We start from the raw sequence: 21448 nt of genomic DNA on the forward strand, positions 1-21448 counted from the left end.
TCCACCTCTTTAATGTTATATTGTTACAAAAGATTACATCTGTACACTGTGTCCAGCATCATATGATTTGATTTTTATGTGTCTGTCTTTTAAAACATATATAAAATAAAAATAATACTGGCTTTTCTACTGGCCCATGTATTTACTTTTATCGAGGATCTTTATTTATCCAACTTTAAGTGGCTCTCCAGCATCCTTTTATTTCAGCATGAGGGACTCCCTTTATCATTTCTTACCAGAGCAAGCCTGAATTCACCAAAACAAACTTTCTCTGGACTTCCCCAATGGGATCTAATGGCTTGAATCATTGCTAGGTAGTATCTGTGTTTATACTCAGGAGTCCTTGAGGCCAAAGACAGATGGAAGGTCATGAAATGCTGCTTTCAAAGGTCATTAATTTCTTCCTGGATGGAGCCAAGGGCCCACCAAAGCCTCTTCCAGATCTGTGTTCCTACAATGCCAGCTTGCAGTGCAGGAATCATTCAGCCTTCCTCAGTTCCTTTAGGGAATAACTGTTTGTCTCTGAGCCACCAGTTAGGAGGGCCAGGAAGTGGGGAGAGATTCCATGTCTATGGCTATGTGTTTCCAATGGAATTCACCCTTAGTGTCCATGTATTAAGCTAATCTGTCTTCTTCATTTGTATAATGAATGCTGCTGCTAAGTCACTACAGTCGTGTCCGACTCTGTGCGACCCCATAGATGGAAGCTCACCAGGCTCCCCCATCCCTGGGACTCTCCAGGCAAGAACACTGGAGTGGGTTGCCATTTCCTTCTCCAATGCAATGAATAGATACCTTTATTATATCTGTATTTAAAGCTGTCAAGATGGTTCTGCAGATTGTGAGTTGTGTGAAGGCATGTACTGGATTTCTATGTATTTCTTTTTGGAAAAGATTTATTTATTTATCTTTGGAAAAGACCCTGTTTCTGGGAAAGATTGAAGGCAGGAGGAGAAGGGGACAACAGAGGATGAGATGGTTGGATGGCATCACTGATTCAATGGAGTTGAATCTGAGCAAACCCTGGGAGACAGTGGAGAGGCCAGGTGAGCCTGGTGTGCTGCAGTCCACGGGGTCACAAGCAGTCGGACACGACTTATCAACTAAATGACAAATTTTTATTTAAAAATTTTTGGGCCACATGATGTGGGATCTTAGTTCCTTGATCAGGGATCGAAACCATGCCCTCTGCGTGGGGAGCATGGAGTCTTAACCACAGGCCAGTGAAGTCCAGTGGACTGCGTGTCTGTTGCTAACACAGGGACTAGCCAAAGAGGTAGCTCAAGAAAATACAAATACATGAATGAATAAACGAATGAATCAAGACTTGGAGCTAGTGGAAGATCCAGAATCTCACTCACTTTAAAATGCAGGCGCTCTAAAGCAGACCACAGACTGACATTAAAAAGTATTTAAGTGGGCCATTAAGTAAGTTATTACTCTCATGCAATAACCCAGTGTGCTTAATTACTTTAATTACTTTGAGTAACAACAATTTGTTGGCCACTGACTGTCAGTCTAGGATGGTGCCAGGCGCCAGGGCAGGGGTGGAGGAGGGTTTTCACAAAGTGGGAGAGTTGGTCTGTGGATAATGATGAAATGTACCAACAGGAGAAAGTGAACCATCGACAATGGCCCCGGCTTCTCCCTGAGGGAGGCTGGACTGGGAGTCTCTTGCGTGGTGGAGTGGGGGCCATGGGGGATGAAGCTCAGTCTGGCCCCTTTTGCTGCAGCTTAGATGACCTTCACTTTGTTGGAAATCAGTGTTCACTTCTGTTAACAAGAGTCAGAAGTCTTTTTGACTCAAACATTGTCATTTCTGCTTGGGCTCAGGAACTCTCTGGAAGAAACAGAGGTTTGTAAAGGCCAGAGGTTACCAGTTGGAGTTTCTCAGTCTGATCTATTTGTGTTTGGCCTAATGACCCCCAAGGCTCTTTTAAAATTTTATTTCAAATATAACTTTTTAAATCCCCTCCCATATAAAATGTAGGCAATTTCACATAAAAACCCAGTTTTGTATTTTAGCTTTGCTGGAAAAATTAGAAGATCTGGTAACACCGACCTACAAGCCCAGACTGCGTCTGCGGCTTTTCTGCCTCCTCAGACTCCCCTCCTCAGCCTTCCCCTCTTACCCGGCCAGGCATGGTCTACACCATCGGCCAAGTTTCAGGACACGTATCTGAACAGGAGGCATTCAAGTGATGCTCATGGGGGAATGTCCGTGGGGGTGGAAGGCGGGAGGGTGCTCCCTACGGGGTTGGATCAGAACATCTGAGTGTGTTTTCAGCTCCAGAGGTTCTGAAGGCACCCCATCTCTAATTGCTCATCTGAGAATCATGGGCCATCATGAGTTACAGAACAGAGGAGGGCATTGTGGCAAGGGAGAGTGAGGTGATGGTCATTTACTTCTGATGCGGAGAGCCAGCATATTCTAGATGCCAGCATGGGGCTAGGACTGCTCTAAGCCCTGATGGCATTACCACCCACTTTACAGAAGGAAATTGAGGCAAAGAGAGATTACTAACTTTCCAAAGAGTTGTGGGAAAGCAGGTGACAGAACCAGATAGTCTCGTCCAGATGAAATCGGAATTGAGAGCCACAAGTGCACACAACCAAGAACCACTCTTTGAGCAGGAGAGGGACAGGCAGAAATGAGTGATGATGAGTACAGTTAAGATGAGCACAGCAGAGCCTGTGGGCTAAACGCCCATTGAATTAATGCTAAACGCGATTTCCTCAGAGAGAATTTTTCTCCAGGACAGTGTGTTCCTTTCAACACACAAGTAACTTCCTCAGGTCACAGAATTAGGGAAACCAAGTAAGAAGCTGCTCTGGGTTTTATAAACTAAGCTGGTTCTTAAGTAGACTCACTTTTGTACTTTTTTACCTTCCGGATGGAAATGGGGTTGAAAGTCTGATGCTGGGAGTTGAAGAGGTAGGCAGACCACTATGGGGACAAAACCCACCTTTCAGGCTCAGAACTAATTGTCATGCGTGGATGATGAAGTCAGCATCACTATTTTATATTCACACTCTTACTTCACAAAAAGTACCATGTGTTCCTATTTTAAGCGGGTTTCCCAAAAGTTCAAAATTCATCAAGCGCTAATGGAAGTCAACAGGAAATCCATCTTTGTTGGTTGTACAGCCAGTTTTTTCCATAATGCACTTAGCAAAGCCAGGGAGACGGGGCGGGGCAGGAAGTGGCGTTTATGACGACGGGCAACTCACTTATCTGTTACATCTGTCTGTTTGGTGACTGTTGGTTATTAGAAATGAGGAATAGGTTGCGAAGGTGATTTCCAGAGGGAGAAGTGGAAAGCAGAGAAGAACGGTCAGAATCGAAAGAGGACAGGGCGTCCATCGTGAAGTGGGTGTGACATTGGCATGAGACTAAAGGGACTGTGGAGCAGAGCTGGAAACCCGTGGAATCAGCAGCCTTCTGGATGCAAAAGAGAACAAGAGGTAGTGTGCGTCTGCATTTATTAAAGGCACACCGGAGAAACTGGTGATGATATGCAAAAACAGGGTCACAGACACCTGGCTCTGGGGACAGTTCCAGGCTGAACACGTCTCAGGATTTAGAAGGGATCGCGAGTTATATTTCAGCGGCTTTGGTCTGAGAAAAATCTGTGTGTGATACAGCAAGTCTGTGGCTGTTGGTCCACATGACACCGTGTCCAGCGAGTGCCTGCCACTTTAAGAGGAATCAGCAGGAAATATCTAGAACCATATACAGACCTTTGGGAGATAAGTTCTAGGAAGCACTGGTGCCCCCAGACACCGCTGAGGATTCTCAGGGTTCCTCTTTAGCCAATAAGCAAGGAGAATCTGCTCAAAGGTTTTCAGGTGGCCACCTGCTACTTGCAAAGCTCTTTAAATTCCCTGAGCAGATGACTGTAGGGCATTCACACTCCTGGGTGTGGTAGAAACCACCATTTTCTAGGGGTGCTCTCTCTGTGTGCAGCAAGAAACTGTCTCTGAAGGTGGGTTTCAGTACAGACCAGACAGGTATCTGGAAAAGGTCCCATTGTGATGGCTGAAAAATACAAATAGGTCAGGATTTTAAGGGTATTGGTAAGGAATCTGGATTCCTGTTCTATTTTTAAAGTTAAATGCTGATGTGATTGAAAATTCCTCTTCTGTATTACATCAGATGTCCCCATCCATTCTGTAAGTGGGGCTTATAAACTATAAAAAGTTTATCCTATGAATGTGTAAAAATACTGCAAGGTGCACTAATTATTAAAGAAATGTAAATTAAAAAACACAGTGAAGTCTCACCCATTAGGATGGCTGCTATGAGAAAAAATAAGATAACAATTGTTGGTGAGGGTGTGGAGACAGTGAAACCTTTGTTTTCACTTTGGTGAAAGTGAAACATTCCTGCCCTGTTGGTAGGAATGTAAAACAGGGCAGATGCCATGGAAAACAATGTGGCTGTTGCTCAAAAAGTGAAAAGAATTACCACAGGATCTAGCACTTCCACTCCTGGGTAGATATCCAGAATAATTGAAAGGAAGGTCTTGAAGAAATATGGTTATACTCTTGGTTATAGCAACATCATTCATAATAGCCAAAAGTGGAAGCAATTCCACTGTCCATTGATGGATAAATGGATAAACAAAGTGTGGCTTATACGATGGACTATTGTTCCATCCCTAAGTCGTGTCTAACCCTTTGCAATCCCTTGGACTGCGGCATGCCAGGCTTCCTTTTGCTTCACTGTCTCCCGGAGATTGCTCAAATTCATGTCCATTGAGTCCACGATGCCATCCATGGTTTAAGGATAGACTATTATCCATTCTCAAAAAGGAAGGGCATTCTGACACATGGCACAACAGAGAGAGGGAGGCTTGCTTGCTCGTGTGCTCAGTCATGTCCTACTCTTTGTGACCCCATGGACTAAAGCCCACCAGGCTCCTCCTGTCATGGGATTCTCCAGGCAAGAATATTGGAGTGGGGCTGCCATTTCCTCCTCTAGGAAATCTTCCTGACCCAGAGATCGAACCCATATCTCTTACGTCTCCTGCATTGGCAGGCAGGTTCTTTACCACTTGAGTCATTGGAGAAGAGCTAGAAAGGGAGGGAAATACGTCAGGTCGGGCTCTGGACAAGCATGCAGGTTGCCCTGAGACCAACACCTGGAGGAGGAGGAGTCGAGGCAGGCTTGGGCAGAGGGAGACTCCAGCTGCAACTCGAGCCCCACATCCTCTGCCCACCCAGCAGGAGGCTCTCAGAGATGCCTGGAGCTGACTAGGATGACCAGGCCTTCTCCTCCTGCGGGGTCACTGGATGTCCCCACCCCCAACCCATGCTTGGGAAAGGGCATGACCTCCGGCCTCTGCAGGAACCCTCTGCAATCTGGAGGGCCTGACAGCTGGAGGCTGTGTGAGACAGCTCGTCCTTCACTGACCGGGACTGGGTGGCCTGTCTGTGTCCACACAGAAGGGCTGTGATTCATGGGTGAGGAGATGGGAGGTGAGAAGGGAGCAGGTTCAGAGTAGCCTGGGGCTCACTCTGTGTCAGGCTAGCCCACAGCTGCCTCCACTGTGACAAGAGGGAGGAAGGAGGAGTTGGGAGGAGTCAGGCGGGTGCTCATCTGGTGGTGTAAAGGTGTGGACATCTATGTTCTCAAAGAGGTTTTGAGAAATGCCAGAGGGATCATAAGAAATGCTGTCTCAGGGGCTGGGGAAGCGGGCCTCCTGGAGACACTTAGGAGAGTCGCAGCCTTACATGTCCGTGGAAGTTTGTGGAGGAAAAGTTAAAGCTGGACCCATCATTTCTAAGACGTGACCTCCTCCAGCGCGGGCCCGAAAGACTGAAGGCAGGACCGGCTTTGGAGGATTTCCACGGCCAGGAGACCTTGACGGAGAAAGAGGAGAAAGAGGGGGCTGACAGCATCTGGAGCAGAGGAGCGCAATGACAGCCAGCGGTACTGGGGCTCAGAAGGGGTGTGTGACTTACTCAAAGTCACACAGCTGGTAAGTGGCTGGGAACCAGATTAGGCAAAGTAATGCAACCCTAGTGACAAACTTCCCTGGTGGCTCAGACGGAAAAGAATCTGCCTGCAGTGCAGGAGACCAGGGTTTGATTCCTGCGTTGGGAAGATCCCCTGGAGGAGGGCAGGGCAATCCACTCCAGAGTTCTTGCCTGGAGAATGCCATGGATAGAGGAGCCCAGTGGGCTACAGTCCATGGGGTTGCAACTAACACTGACAAAGTCAGGGTCCTGGCAGGACAGCTGTGGGACATCACCTGAGTAATGCACAGGTTGTGTAACAGAAGGACCACTTACAAAGATGCTGGAGGGGAAGGAGAACCTGGGGAGGGCACGGATTTGGCGCTGGAAAGGGGAGGTGTCATCACCGCCCTAGATCTGCAGAGGCGAGTAGACAGCCATTCCAGAACCTGGTGACAGCAAGGCAGTGTAGAAGGACTTCCCGCCAGGGGCTGTGTTTTGCAGAAGAGTGAAACTTCCAGCCTTTGATGACCCAGCCCAGAGGGAGCCTTCGGATAAGGGAAGCCTGAGGACAAGGGAAGCTCCAAACCCAGAGCACAGAGGCCACTGTGAGGGAGCTGGAATCAGCACAAAACCTTGACTCCTCAGGACATCAACCACAAGAGTTCTTTTCTGTTGTTTTTGAGCACCAGAGTTCTTTTATCCTTAGGACAGGAGCAGTCATCTCTCTTCTGTGATGTGCTGAGGGTCCTCCTGGGACCTCAAACTGCCAGAGTCCCGGCGCCGGGGTGATGGATCCAACTGAGGCCGCTAGACACACTGTCCCTCAAGTGCAGCTGGAGTGCAGCCTGGGAAGCCCTTTCCACTTGGCCGTTTCCTTCTAGCCACTCTTTCAAGGGGTTTCTGATGGCCGGTCTGCTAGCCTGCCTCTAGCCCTCAGCTCTGACCGGCGCTCTCCGCGAGGACAGGGGGCTCTGAGGTGCGCCAGGGACAGCCCCCTGGGAGTTGGGGAGCCGAGATCCTCCCCCCCGGCCCCACCCCGCAGCTGTCGGAGCGCCCCCCTGCGGGCGGGCATCTGGGCGCAGCGGGGCATAGGGTGGAGGGAGCTTGCAGCTGCCAACTCCGGGGTCGCCTGGCTGGGGGGCAGGGAGGGGACACGGGTTCCGGTGACAGGAACCGGGCTCCGGGCCACCAGCTCAGGCAGCCCAGGAAGTGCGACCTTTGCAGCGAGCAGCTGGGGGCCCGGCTGGGGGAGCCGGAGGGTGGGCGGGATGAGCCTCAGGGGCTGGAGCCCAGAACCAGAAAATCTTCAGGCGGAAAACTTTGGCGCAAGTCCCCTGCTTTACAGATGGGGGATTTTAGCTCCAGATAGTGAGCTGACAGCGTGGTAGGCAGCAGGAGGTGAAGAGGGACAGGAGGTGGCCCCTGGGGCGGCCTGTGCGTTTCTAAGGGGAAGGGGCTGCCTGCCAAGTTAGACCGTCCGTGGTCCTAGGTGAGCATCCCATATTAGGTAAGCGCAAAAAACCAACCCAGAGAAAACAGCCCTTCCACGTGTGCTGAAATCCCATTCGCTCCTCTCTCGGTTTCCCGGGGCTGGCCAAACTTAGGCATAAATGTATCCAAGGGCGGCCTTTCTCGCATCTGGGTGGTCACGTGGCGTGGGGACCCAGCACTGCTGAGCACAGGTTAAGGGCAGAATCTCCAATTGGGTTCACGGTCGGCCGCGCCGACAGATCCTTGCAGGCTGACCTCGGGTTACGCATCAGTTGATTGGGACGATGGGGGGAGACGGCTTTGACCGAAGGCAGAGCCAGCAGCGGCCGCCGCGCCCGGGGATTTCGCGGAGCTCTTTGGGGCTGACCAGCCGAGTGGGAAGAAGGGTCAAAGCGCAGGGTCGCGGGGCAGGGTTGCTCCGCCCTGTTGAACTGCCCGCGGGGCGCTGCTCAGGCCAGGATCACCGAGGACATCAAGTCAGCGCGCCGCCCGTCGCTCGGCGGTGGGGATCGAACGCGCTCGGCTGGCCTCGGTGGCGACTTGGCCCGGGGTCGCTCGGCTCCGCGGCGCTCTCCTGACGGTTTCCGATGCCCAAGTCTTTGCTTCTACCCACTCTTTCCCTTCGCCCCTGGAAAAAAAAATCCTAAATATATCCGGCGAACTGACTTTTTTTTTTCTTATTTTACACTGGACTTTGCTAACCCTCAGGACAGGGACCATTTTTAATCAGAATTATCGATTTAGAAAACCAAAACCAAACTATAACATTCACACCCAACCACGCCCAAAGTTATCCGTGTGGTAGCTACAATTCGTGTGAACACGCACAAATCATAAACCACTCTCACCCACCCCCAAATCCACAGACGTCCCCAAACTCGAAGCCGCCTAGAGATAGCAGGCAGTGACTTCATTCCCCGAATTAATACGAATTTGAGCAAACGCTTCGGAGACACTAACATTTTCCCTCTCGCTTAAAAAAAGAGAAAAAGAAAAAGTTGGCCTAAGCTAATGCTCAGAAATACATTCTCATGTTTCAGAACTTTAAAATAAATTAGTAATAAATTAATGTAATTAAAAACTAAGGGGAGATAAGTCACTTCCGAAGGAGAGGGGAAAAGAGCTCTGGGAATAAAATTTCCCTGCGAATATAAAAGGGGGAGGAATTCTCTTCCTAAATTACTTCCCCCTCAGCCACTCCATAAGAAAATGTCTTGGGCTCCAGAGTTACCAGGAGGTCGCCCGGAGCACAGCTGGGCATGGGGGCCGGGTGGGGGCCGCAGGGTCACCCGAACCCTCCGGGGTCGCCGCTCCCGCTCTCCAGCACTTTCCAACTTCAGAAGCTCATGACCGAGGGGCGTCCTCGCTGTGTTCCTGGCGGAGGGGAACAGGACTCGCGGCGAGACTGAGGGACTTGGGGAACTTCCTCGGGAGGGGACAGCGCGGCAGAGGGACCGGGGATCGGCGGTTCCGCCGCCCGCCCGCGCGCACTGGGAAGGCAGCGGGGGCCGCGCTCAGCCTGGGGCCGCGTGGAGGTCGGGATCGGAAGGAAGGTTCTGTCCCGGAACCACGCGGGGCCAAGCGTGGGAAGCCCGCTGACCCCTCTGGGGCCGAGTCTTCTCATCCAGAACTTCCTGAGTGCCGCCGGGGTGAACCGAAGCTTCCAACCGGAACGCGGCGCATCAATGCAGCAGCGAGGCCGCCGCCAGGCCGGGACTGGTCACTCTACGGAGGAAACTCTAGACAAGAGACTTCGAGTTGACTTTATGTGCAACTTTGGGATCGATTTGCTCCGAGTTGACTTTTGACATAGAAAAAACACCTAATACTTCGTGTAACAGGTCAGCAAATCAAACCGACTCCTGATGCAGGCGAATGTTGGCTTTGATATTTATTCATGGGAAGGGAAGAGAACGTTTTCCAACATACCCAACAACCAATATCCGGACAAAACTTTCACACACACTTTTCGGCGCCGGGAAAAATTCCCACAGCCTTTAACTCCCTGTTAGTTTCTCCCGACCTTTCTCCAGCACTTTGGGAAGCAAGGGAAGACTTTTTCCTAAGGATGGTTTCTCAGGAACTATCTAACCATCCACCGATAGCGTTAACCTGCTGCCCGAGAGAGATCAACTCCCAGCAAACAGTAAGAAGGAGACTTAAAAAAAGAAAAAAGTTCGACAGCGATTTCCACTTAAACTTCCTAAACCCGTGCCAGTTCCGGAAGGGCCCCCCTCCGAGTCCCGGAGTAGGGTGGGCGGGCATCTCCGGCCAGACTCTTGCGCTTCCACCCCTTCCCTACTTCTAACGCGCGCACACACCACCGTCCCGCCCGCGAACCATCTGTATGGGGACGCGTGTCCGCACACAGGAGCAAATGCAGCCGAGCCCGGCTCCTGGGGAACGAGTGCGGAAGTGCGTGCGGGCGCCGGGGTGCAGCGATCGGAAGGTCGGTGCTTTCCCTGCACGCGCGGTCTCTCCAGCATCCTTACTCCCAGCTGCGCCTGTCACCAGCCCCTGGTTCCGCCCCTCCAGGCCCGCCCCTTGTCTCTCAGCCAACAGCAGCCCCCGATTGCTCTCCACCGCCCCCAGAGCCTTTCCACACCCCCATGTTCCGGGAGCTGGTTGGCTGCCGAGCCCTCAGCGAAGCGGCGGGATTTGCATGGCGCTCCGGGTTTCTGGTAGGTGGAGTGACCCATCACTCCCGGTGGCCGGGCCCGCCCACTCTGCCTCGGTCTCCGGCGCTCTTCCTGCGCAGTCCTCCTTCGCAGCCTCCGCGGGGGAAGCGCCGGGGCTGCGCTCAGAGCTCGGTTCACGCGACTGTGAGGAGGCAGCCCCGGCGAGCGGCTGTGCGGCGCACACAGTCCAGAGGGGTCGAAACGCCGGAGTGCGGAGCTCTGCCGGCCCCGAGCGCGGCGTCGCAGTCCCAGGCCGGCAGTTGCCACCACCCGACCTTCGTTCCAGTTGTGGCTCCTCCCGGCAACATGTCAAAAGCCGCCGGCAGTGCAGCTGCCGCCGCCACCTGGGGCAGAGCAACAGCGGCGACCGCGGACGCGCGGGGCCAATAAGCCGAACCGCCCGGCGTCCAGGGAACTCTCGCCGCGCTCCCTGCTCCGGCGGGCCCTGCGCCATGTGCTGAGCCATGCCTCTCGCCGCGCGCGCGGGCAGCGCATGGGGCAGCGCCTGAGCGGCGGCCGGTCCTGCCTCGATGTCCCCGGCCGGCTCCTGCCGCAGCCGCCGCCGCCCCTGCCGCCGGTGAGGAGGAGGCTCGCGCTGCTGTTCGCCATGCTCTGCGTCTGGCTCTACTTGCTCGTCTACTCGTGCGCCGGCTCCTGCGCCGCCGCGCCCGGGCTGCTGCTTCTGGGCTCCGGGTCCCGCGCCGCCCACGCCCCGCCGGCCCCGGGTCCCGACGGGTCTCCCCCGAGGCTGCCGTTCCCGGCTTCGCCAGCCACCCAGTCGGCTGCGGGCGAAGAGATGGCCGAAGGCGCCGCGAGCCAGGAGGAGCAGAGCCCCGAGACGCCGGACTCCCCCAGCCCCATCTCTAGCTTCTTCAGCGGGTCCGGGAGCAAGCAGCTGCCGCAGGCCATCATCATCGGCGTGAAGAAGGGCGGCACGCGAGCGCTGCTGGAGTTCCTGCGCGTGCACCCCGACGTGCGCGCCGTGGGCGCGGAGCCCCACTTCTTCGACCGCAGCTACGACAAGGGCCTCGCCTGGTACCGGTGAGTGTCCCGGGCAGGGCCAGGGGCTCCAGCCGCGATCCTGACGGGGAGAGGACGCAGGCGTGGCATGTACACCGGAGAGCTGACAGGGGTACAACTTCGGACCACCCGGGCGGGAAGGGGAACCGAGCGACGACCGCGCGGTGCTGGCCCGCAGCGCCTTACGGGGTGCGCTGGGCTCCGCTCTCGCCCCAGTCTGGAGACACTTCTCCAGGCTCAGCGGCCCACGGTGCCTAGGGATTAGCCCTGCGATCTTTCCTCAAGGAAAGAGGCCAGCGACTGGGAAGGTGCTCAGAAAAGCGCGCAACCCTCTAACTGCGGCCGCCTCTCAAACGAATCTCGTGTTTTATTTTTCCTCTCGGATTTGGGACGGTCTCCGCCCCAGACCAACTTCTAGAGCAGCTTCTGCTGTCCGGATGGGGATAGGGTGGGAGCTACACCGTGCTGCGGAGGCCGCAGGGAGTCCGTTCACTTTCCGAAGGGGGTCAGGCCGCTCGCGGCCCGGCAGCCTGGGCTCCGGAGGGCGAGCGGGCAGGCGCGCGGCGCGTGGAGCGGTGCTGGTCCCTGTCGGGCAAAGGCGCGCACTGCAGCCGGCGGGAGGCGCGCAGCTTTGAAGGCTTCCAGGCGCCCGGAGCACGGCCCACCGGTTTCCGCCTCCCAGGCCCGGACGCTGAGAGACCCGGGGCCGGGACGCGTGTCTCCGCGGGCCCTTGAAGCGCCGGGGTGCAAAGAATATTATGGGTGCATGGATTTGAGAAATGTGGGTTGCGTGGGCTTCCGTAAACTCGGTTCTCGGGTCGGGTTATGGGTGCGGCTCCAAAGGGACATTGCCACCCACCCCACGGGGGTCATAATCGCGACCTCTTACCAAGGCCTCCCGCAGCCTTTGGGGGTGAGATGTTGGGTTGGTTGAGTTTCCGGTGAGGCGGGGGTGAGCAAGGGATCCAGACTCCGGTCTCGGGAAGTCTCGTCGCCAACCAGGGGTCCGGCCCTTCTCCCCGGTCACTGCCTCCGACCCCCACAAACATAACTCCCTCGACTCGCCAGCACCCCTCCAGGTCCAATCAGCCTGCAAGAGGCTGGGGATTTCGGAAAACAAAAGAAGAGAGTCAAACCAAACCCCATCCCTGCCCCCATCCCCTCTTTGGGGACCGGGAGAGCTCGAAAGATAAAAGGGGGCTGGCCGAGCGGATTAAAACCGCTCTCTCCCCGAACTCGCCCTCCCCCTCCCTTTTGTCCTAACGTTTATTATTGTCAGGAGTTGCCCAAGTCTCGAGGTTTAGCCAGGCCTGACAGTCACCCTTCCCACCGTCCTCAGGCCCTGGACACTGGTTGTTGCGAATGGTGGCTCTGGAGCCCGGCGCCTGGATGCTCGTCCCGACCCCGGCAGCTAGCGGGGGTCCTCGGCGCCCTCACCTGCGCTCCGGGCGGCGCGCGAAGGAGCGACTGCGCCGGCGCGTGCGGTGCCTGGCTGGCAGATGGGGGCCGCGCTAATTGCCGGCTATTGTCATCGACTGTATTGTTGTCATTATTCCAGCCACCACTGCACCTCCTCCTCGGGGGATAACGATTCCGGGGGCTGGGACAGGCAGGCTGGTTACTAGCGCCCTCCAGGTAGAACCCTTCGTAGGCCGGAGGCAGTCCGGCGTTTTCGGAGATGAGACGCGCCGGGGGGCCGGACTGGGAGGAACTGACAGGAAAAGAACTGAATCCTTAATGTCGGGCGGTTCCAGCAGCACCTGGGCAGGCAGTGGAAATCCCCACAGGAAGACTCGCGCAGGCTCCTGGGCGGCCGCCCTCCACCTGCCACGTTCCTTTTGATTGACTCAAAATGCTGAATAAAGAACGAAGTCGCCCTGGAAAGGCTGGCCGCGCGCCTGCAGCCGCTATCATCGTGGCCCCCGGGGCGGCTGGGCTTGGGGGGCGCGGGGGCTTGGCCGGGCCTCGGGGCTGGAGGGGGTAGTGGGGGAGGGCGGGAAGTGCCTTATCCCCCGGCAGTCACCTGGCTACACTGATGGGGCGGACTGTCCGGCCCGGAGGCCCAGCGCCCGCGGCGATGACCCCGCGGAGCGCGGCGGGAGGAGCGAACTGTAAACGTCGCAGCTCTCCCCCAAAGCTGGGTTCCGGGGCTGCCTCGATCCGCGCGGTGCGTGGCCGCAGGGTTAGTGGATTAAGGAATCTTTTCAATGCCATCTGCTTACTTACAACTTTTAAATTAACTTGGAATATTCTGAATGTCTGGGCAAATGTGTGGACTTAATTATTTTGAAGGCGGCCGTTTTAACTTGAAAAACAGACCACACCGGGAGAAGAAGCCTAACCCAGAAGGCTTTTCCTAAAATCCTGTGTCCAGGAAGCAAGCTCCCTTCTTCCCCCGCCCCGCGGAGTTCTGTCCGCGGGCCCCAGTCTGCTGCTCGCTAGAGGAGCTCTGCTCGGCTCCGTCTGTGCCATCAGACACTGGATTGGAGAAGAGTATAAATAATAATTAGCCGGCGTTGCAGTTCAGAAGCAAGTAGTTAAAACAAATCCTCAAAGCTGGAAAATAGGAAACAGGGAAGACATTCGAAAGGCAAGAATGGATGGTTGAATCCAAGGGTCAGCATTGGTCATGGGTTGGAGAAGGAGATTCTGCCTGTGTCTGAGGGAGCGGCTGAGGGAAACTTATGTTTCAGGGACTGCTACACAGCCCGGGTGCGGGCCTAACCGGTAACCCAAGGCCTGGGCAGATTTGCTTGAAGGCTCCCAAGTTGATAGTAGTTCCTTTGACGTGGCAAAACGAGACACCATCGGGCGGCATCCTGGTGGGATGGAGCCCACAATGGTGGCGATGCGGTGCTGACCTGCCTTCCGCCAGAAGTCGGGAAGTTTGCCTCCTCTTTCCTGCCTGCGTGCTCAGTCACCGCTTTCTTCACTGCTGCCCTTCAACCTAAGAGTCTGTTTTAGTCGGGGATGCAAACTCTTCTGGGTTTACTTTTCCAGTTCATCACTCAGCTTACTCTTGAATCTGGCCTCCCAAATTTAGCAGGTACTTATGAGGATCCCACCGGAGGGGCTTATCAGGACTTCTCTTGAAACTGGCCCTTACCTTCTGTTGCAGGGGGTGATAGTGTTTGAAAAACAGAGACAGGTGGTTCAAGAGAACCTCACACTTGCCAAGATGGAGAAACACCCACCCAGTACATTTAGGCTTTCAACATTGATTTAAACTGTGAACAGTCAGTCAGTCCTGTCTGGCTCTTTGCAACCCCATGCACTGTAACCCTCCAGGCTCCTCTGTCCATGGGTTTTCCCAGGCAAGAATACTGGAGTCGGTAGCTATTTCCTTCTCCAGGGAATCTTCCTGATCCAGAGATGGAACCCAGGTCTCCTGTATTGCAGGCAGATTCTTTATCATCTGAGCCACCAGGGAAGCCCAAAATTAAGTATATATTCTTTAATAAGTTTCTCTTTTTGATTTGGTTTAGGTTTCGTAGATTGTCACAAATTTGAATGACCTCAGTTTGGGATTTAAGTTAGCCAAATATGGTGTAACTATTTTTTTTTTTAATATATGGAAATATTCCTTAGACTTTCCACCTTGACTGTTCTTTCCATGTTTGGCTATAAAAACTAAACTGACATTTTAATGCTGTGGCCACAAAAAAAAAAAGTGCAGTGTGTGTAGTTTAGTAAGGTTGGCAGCTAACACTTACTGAATGTTTTCCCTATGTGCCAGGAACTGTTTCAGGTTTTACAGGATTAGCAAATTTAATCCTCATCATGATCTTGGGAAGCCTGTACTTTTGCAGATGAGGAAACACAGGCACAGAGAGGTTAAGACACTGGCCTGAGGTCTCACAGCTAGAAAGTGGCAAAGCTGATAACACCAACCCAGGGAGTCCTGCTCCAGAGGTCACTGTGCCATTCTCCCTTGCTTAAGTGACAAAACGTGATATTGGTCATATATGATGAATTCATAACTGAGTTGCTGAGTTGTTTTTTTTTTAAAGGGTTTGAGTTTTCTTTTGTACCTCCAGTGACCTCAACGAGGGTTGCTCACTTTGTCATTCAGCGTAAAAGAAGACCAGCTCCAGAACAGGATAGTAACAGTAAGGACATCCAAAGTTGGTTTATAACCAAGTGAGGGTAATTACATCACCGCGGCAGTTTCCTTTCTCTGCCTGCACCAGACAGTGAGAATCAATGGAGTCACTAACATGACACAAATATCCCCAAACATAAAGACGGAGTAAACATGGCAAGTGTCCCCACTGAGAGAAAGTTTATTCTCCTCCATTTGTCCTCTTTTAAGGCTGGGAGACGTGGGAGAACACAGGGTTAAAGGAGATGTTCCAGAAACTCCTGGAATGAATTTATTCATTTAAAAATGTGCAGTGCTTCAAATCAAGACTGAAAATGTGGACTTCTTAGCCAGAAGACCATTACCATTTTGAGTAGAGTGCTTTAGTATTAGAATCTAAAACCCAGTAACTTCAGAAATCTCTGTCTGGAAAGCTTATACCTGAAAATAGCAACTTTCCCTACATTTTAAATTTAACAAATGCTGAGAAAACTAATTTCTCCCCTCTTTATCTAGTCTGTTTTCAGAAACTTGGTGGCAAAGACTGTTTCTGTCTTCCCTAAGCGAACTTTAAGATAAGACCTGATTGGGGATAATCTTTTTGAAGTAACTGTGTTTTTTCATTCCAATTTAAATCAAATATGCAGCTCACTTCAAGCTGCTGAGTGAAGATCAAAAATCTACATTTATATGCAACAATTTGAAATACAAACCATCTTGTTACAAAGCTGTCAAGATTTATTAGCAAGACAGTGTAGCATGTGTTGGATTCTGTTTTCAATTAGGCACCTAAATTAGACCATAAAATGGTTGATTAATCTTTTACAAGTTGAGGGGAAAATATAACATAAATTAACCTAATCATAAGTGTTTTCCCAGATGCTCTGAGTTAATAAAATAGTCAATATTAAATAGCAACCTATTTGTTTTAGGTAAATAAAATGCTGAAGTTCATGAATTAAATTACACTTATTATTTTCCAAATGATACGCTATTATTGAACTCGTCTCTAAAAAATCAGGTTGCAACCCACATTATTAAAAATATGTATCAAAATAGAATACTGCAATTTGACTAAGCTACTAGATTTTGCTTTTTTAATGGAGCCAGATTATTGAAATTTTTCAACTTAATGTAGACTATTTATAAATATTTATCTTTTATAATATAAATATATTTTATATTATAAAAGATATTTTTCCCAGCTAAAGTTATATTTATTGCTAGATATTTTTTAAAGTAACCCATCACAAGCTTCTGGGTTTTTTTTTCCTGCTTTGCTGTTGTTATGTTTTGTCTGACGAAAAACTTTTGATAGTTTGAAAAATCAATATGTCACAAAAACCTCACTCCAGATATATATGCTGATATACTGTTTTGTTGAAAATGTTGTAGGACATAAGGTTTTCTGATTATATGAGATGACTCTTTGAATCACCAAAATTATTTAGAATTAAAAGCACACCAAGAATTAAAAAAAAAAAAGCATTTATTTGAAGCTTCACGACTGAAATACATGACCAGGGCTGCCTGCCCATGGCTTTCTATATCAGTAGTTTTTGAATACTTTATGCTCTCAATTCTATGAACATGGAAATTAAGTTGATTGACAGAAACACAAAATGTCCAGTCTCAAGGCACAGCATAATGAGCACTTCTTTTGCTGTGAATAGACTTAGTTCCCAAATAGGGTGCTACTTACTTCTCTCTTTTAACAATCAGTGATTCCAGAGAGTAAGGGAAATTTCAGTGCTAAGCTGTTGGGATAGTCAGGCATCCCAGCAAAATGAATTCCCCAAGTATGTGGCATATTTTCAAGGGTAATGAATACAATATGCTGCCTACCTCAAATGAAAACATTACCATGACCAAAAAGAAATAAGATACTGATATCTTTGAAAACTCTTTGGGAATAGAACTTAAAACTTTAAAATATATATATATATATATATATATATATATTTAAAAGATGACCTTGTTAGAACTCGCCTATTCTCCTCAAACTATACCAAAATAAAACTAACATCAAATAAAACTAATATTAGCGTATGTTGCTTTTTCTTTCAGATTTTAGATTTGGGGAAAAGTTTAGGATGTGAGGAGCAATTACCAGCTTACTGATATGTTAATAAATAATTTTCATTCCAGCCAAAAGACTGTGAAAATACATCTAATGCTAATAAAATCCCCCATTAATTTTCTCAGTATGGCGATAAGAGTGATACTGGTTTCCTTTATATCTGAAATTCTTCCCTTAAATACCTGTTTTGTGACTTGAAAAATACTAAAAGTAGCCTAAGTTTACTGGGGTATTAAAAAATTGTGCTTCACTGTGTCAAGTATGAAGCATATTTAAATCGCAAAGCTGAAGTGCACTTTATTGCCTCCCAAAGAGAGCTGCTTTTAAAAATTATGAGTCCAGGTCTGGAGAGAGAACTTGCATAAAGAGTACTGCCAGCAAGGCATTTATATCTTCTGTTGCATTTTAAAAGTGTGTCTGTGTGTATGTGTGTGTGTGTGTGGACAAGAATTTGCTGTGACTTTAAGTTGTTAACAGAACAGATAAACTCTTGGCACAAAAATATTTTTGTCCTAACTATGGCAAATGTGTTAAGGCTCTAATTTTTGTACACTGCATTTCAGCCCAAGCTAGACTATTTATTGCCAAGGGGTCACTTCTTTTAAACTACCCTTTGAGTAGATATGAATGATGCCATATGCGTTCATCAAGCAACTTAGGGGCACATGATCCAGAATTCCTGTTGTTCTCCCCCCCCCCCCCCCCCCCGATCTTTGCCACACAATACTTAACAAGATTATAGTCGCTTAGAAACTCACAAAACTTGGAAAGATAGTTCTAGGCAACATGAAGCTTGGGGCAACAAATGGAGAGTGGAAGGAAAAAAGGTACATATACACTGGGAAGATAAGATTTTTCACGCACACTCGACTTAAGGAATGGGGGCGGGAGGGAGGGTCCGGTGACAGAAGTGGCCAACAAGTCCCAGCAGGCCCGACAGGCCACGTGTGTGCTCTCTGGCAGCCATAGGGGTGTTTGCGCGGAGCCCCCGGATCTAGAGGGGGTGGGCGAGGTGCAGTCAAGGGCGCGAAACGCGGCTCCTTGGCCGGCTGGCCTCGGGTACTAGAGCGCACGGCCCCTGGGTCGCGTGGGACCCCCGCATCTGGTCGGAGGAAGCAGATGGCGGCGCCGCCTCGTGTCGGGGGCGGGGCCCGCGGCCCGGCTGCCCCTCGGCCCAGCGGGTCGCCTGCCGCGGCCACGTGACCAGCCGACACGCCGCGCTCGGGCTTCACCTGTTGGGCGCAGCTGGGTCAAGCATCCCGCGCTCGCAGTGGGTGGTGCCGGCGGGCCTGGCCCCACGCTGATTGGCCCGAGCAGGAGCCGGGAGGCCAATGGTAGCCCGTCTTAGGGGTGGCCCCGCCCAGAGTGGGGCGGGCCCGCCCGCGGCGGGGCCGGGCTTCTAGCTGCTGCGCATCCTTCCCGCGAGCTTCGCGGATGCTGTGAGCCGCTTTACCAACTGGGCTTTTCTGCTGATCTGTGTCTCTTTGAACGTTTGCCTCTGTTGGGTGGAGCAGTGAGGACGCCGGAGTCTGAGTCTGCCTTTCCATTGTCCGCGGTGTCGGACGTGCGTCTGAATGAATGAATTCTGTAGATCTGGGTGTGGAAGCTTTGTCTTTTTCGGGCCTTACTGTGGGTGGGGAAGAGAGTGGGACCATTTTCAACCTGCATGGTTCTTTGCTTTCTTCTCACCACCACTCCTCACCTTTCTCTTTTGGGGGTGGGATGGGGTGGACTGGGGATGAAATATGTAATTCTCAGTTCATTGACTTCTATAAGGGATATTTAAAATGCAGTTCAGCAAATAGAAAACCAAAAATAGGTTCATTCCTATAATGTGACCCTTTAAGTGACAGGATGAAGAGATGGAGAAGACTCCAAAGGACAGGAGAGGAGGGCAAGGAAAACCCAGTAATTCTCAGCCCCCTTACCAATCGTGGGTCTCTGCTGGCCTGAGGTCAGGGCCCGTCCTCCCCAGCCCATCCCCACGGCGCTCTTGGGGTCCTCAGGGACACGCTGTCCCGGGCGCCCTTGGTCTCTTTGCCCCTTGCCCTCAGCCTGCAGCTGCCCCTGCCTCTAAGGGGAAGGAATGTCTTCACCGGCAGCCTGGAAGCTGCCTTTCTGCTCCTCCAGCCACACTGGCGGGCATCTGGAGAGCGGGGGCCAGGGGGCCCGCACTAATAAGCTGACCTTTTTCAGGCAGAATCTGAGCTTCTCTCGGGATGAGCTTTACACGGTGGCGCTGAGAATTCTGCTGTGGGTTTGGATGAGGGCAGCCTTGGCTTTCTCACGTGGCATGCAGTTGGTAAAAAATCCGTCTGCCAATGCAGGAGATGTAAGAGATACGGGTCAGGAAGTTCCCTTGGAAAAGGAAATGACAACCTACTCCAGTATTCTTGCCTGGAAGATTTCATGGACAGAGGAGCTAGTGGGCTACACCCCATGAGGTCGCAAAGAGTCAGACACAGACACTGAGCACACACAGCTTTGTCCTGAAAGTTTATTCAGCGGTGCAGGAGATGACCTGTCCTAAAAGTGCAGGGACTCATTTAGGACATTGCTTACTGCCACAGGAGATGCTGAAGGAACACAGGACTTCGCCCACGTGCGCATTAAAGTAATCTCCCTGAGGGAGACCACACACCCAGCTGACAGAGAAAGGTAACCTCCAGATCACTCCAGGTGCATCTCCCTCATCCCCAGCTAAAAGGTCTCTCCCTACTAGTCCTCCTCCTTCTGGCTGGAAACCCTCCCCTTCTGACTGGAAATGCACCCTGGCTCAGCATGCCCAGCCATTCCACTCGAATGCTGGTCCTTCCTCTGACTGTTTCATTCTCCAGGCACTTAGCGTGTGCTGGTGCTGCAGTTAACACAGATCCACAAAGAAATAAACATCCTGTCCCAGCAAAGAGCATTTATAGATGCCCAAGTATGTGTGTGTGATCTGGGGTAGGAGAGCAAGGGAAGGAACTCTCCTCACATTGTCATGGACTTGAAATGCTGATTGGAAGAAGGGAAAGGTGACCCTTTTAAGTCTTTTTCTATCGTCAATGAGGGCTTCCCAGGTGGAACTTGTGGTAAAGAATCTGCCTGCTAATGCAGGAGACACAAGAGATGCGGGTTTGATCCCTGGGTTGGAAAGATCCCCTGGAAAGGGAAAGTAAAAAGTGAAGTCACTCAGTTGTGTCTGACTCTTTGCAACCCCATGGACTATAGCCTACCCGGCTCTTGGTCCATGGGATTTTCCGGGCAAAGGTACTGGAGTGGGCTGCCATTTCCTCCTCCAGAGGGTCTTCCTGACCCAGGGATTGAACCCAGGTCTACCTGCACTGCAGGCAGACGCTTTACTCCCTGAGCCACTAGAGAAGCTCATTTCCCTGGAAAAGGAAATGGCAATCCACTCCAGTATTCTTGCCTGGAAAATTACATGGACAGAGGAGCCAGGTGGGCTTACAGTCCACAGGGTCGAAAAGAGTCGGACATGAATGAGCATGCACTACATTGCTAGTCAATGAATAATACATTCTTATAAATTATGTGTACCTTAAAAAAAAGCTTACCCAGCAAACACTTACTTCGTTGTTGTTGTTTAGTTGCTAACTTGTGTCTGACTCTTTTCGACCCCATAGACTGTAGCCAACTAGGCTCCTCTGCCCAAGGCATTTCTTAGGCAAGAATCCTGGAGTGGGTTCCTATTTCCTATTCCAGATGATATTCCAGATTGAACCTGCGGCTCCAGCCTCATTTCCTGCATTAGCAGACGGATTCTTTACCACTGAGCCACTGCGCTTACTTTATATATATAGAGAGAGAGCTTGCATTTATTTATTTGTTTATTTGCCATACTGTGTGGCATGTGAGATCTTAGTTCCCTGACTAGGGATTGAACCCATGCCCCCTGCTGTGCAAGTGTGGACTTAACTGTTGGACCACCAGGGAAGTCCTGATTGAGTATTTCCTTTTAAAAACATATACATAGTCTTTATTTTTTAGAGCAGTTTTATATTCACAGCGAAATTGAGTGAAAACACTGTATACACCCTGCCTCTCACAAGTACCACACACCCACCATCAACCTGCAGCCCCAGAGTTGCACTTTTTTTCCCACTGATGAACCACCATCGTCCAAAATCCTTA

General features: G+C 51.2%; 1 protein-coding gene across 1 annotated transcript in view; it reads left to right on the forward strand.

The window, feature by feature from the left end:
- Positions 1-10626: 10626 nt before the first annotated feature.
- Positions 10627-21448, forward strand: part of HS3ST3B1 (heparan sulfate-glucosamine 3-sulfotransferase 3B1) — a 39867-nt gene continuing 29045 nt past the window's right edge. The window contains exon 1 of the mRNA NM_001193139.1: positions 10627-11174. Within this exon, the coding sequence (NP_001180068.1) occupies positions 10627-11174 (548 nt within the window). The remainder of the gene's footprint in view (positions 11175-21448) is intronic.

The sequence above is a fragment of the Bos taurus genome, chromosome 19 (assembly GCF_002263795.3).
Source record: "Bos taurus isolate L1 Dominette 01449 registration number 42190680 breed Hereford chromosome 19, ARS-UCD2.0, whole genome shotgun sequence".
Classification (NCBI taxonomy): domain Eukaryota; kingdom Metazoa; phylum Chordata; class Mammalia; order Artiodactyla; family Bovidae; genus Bos; species Bos taurus.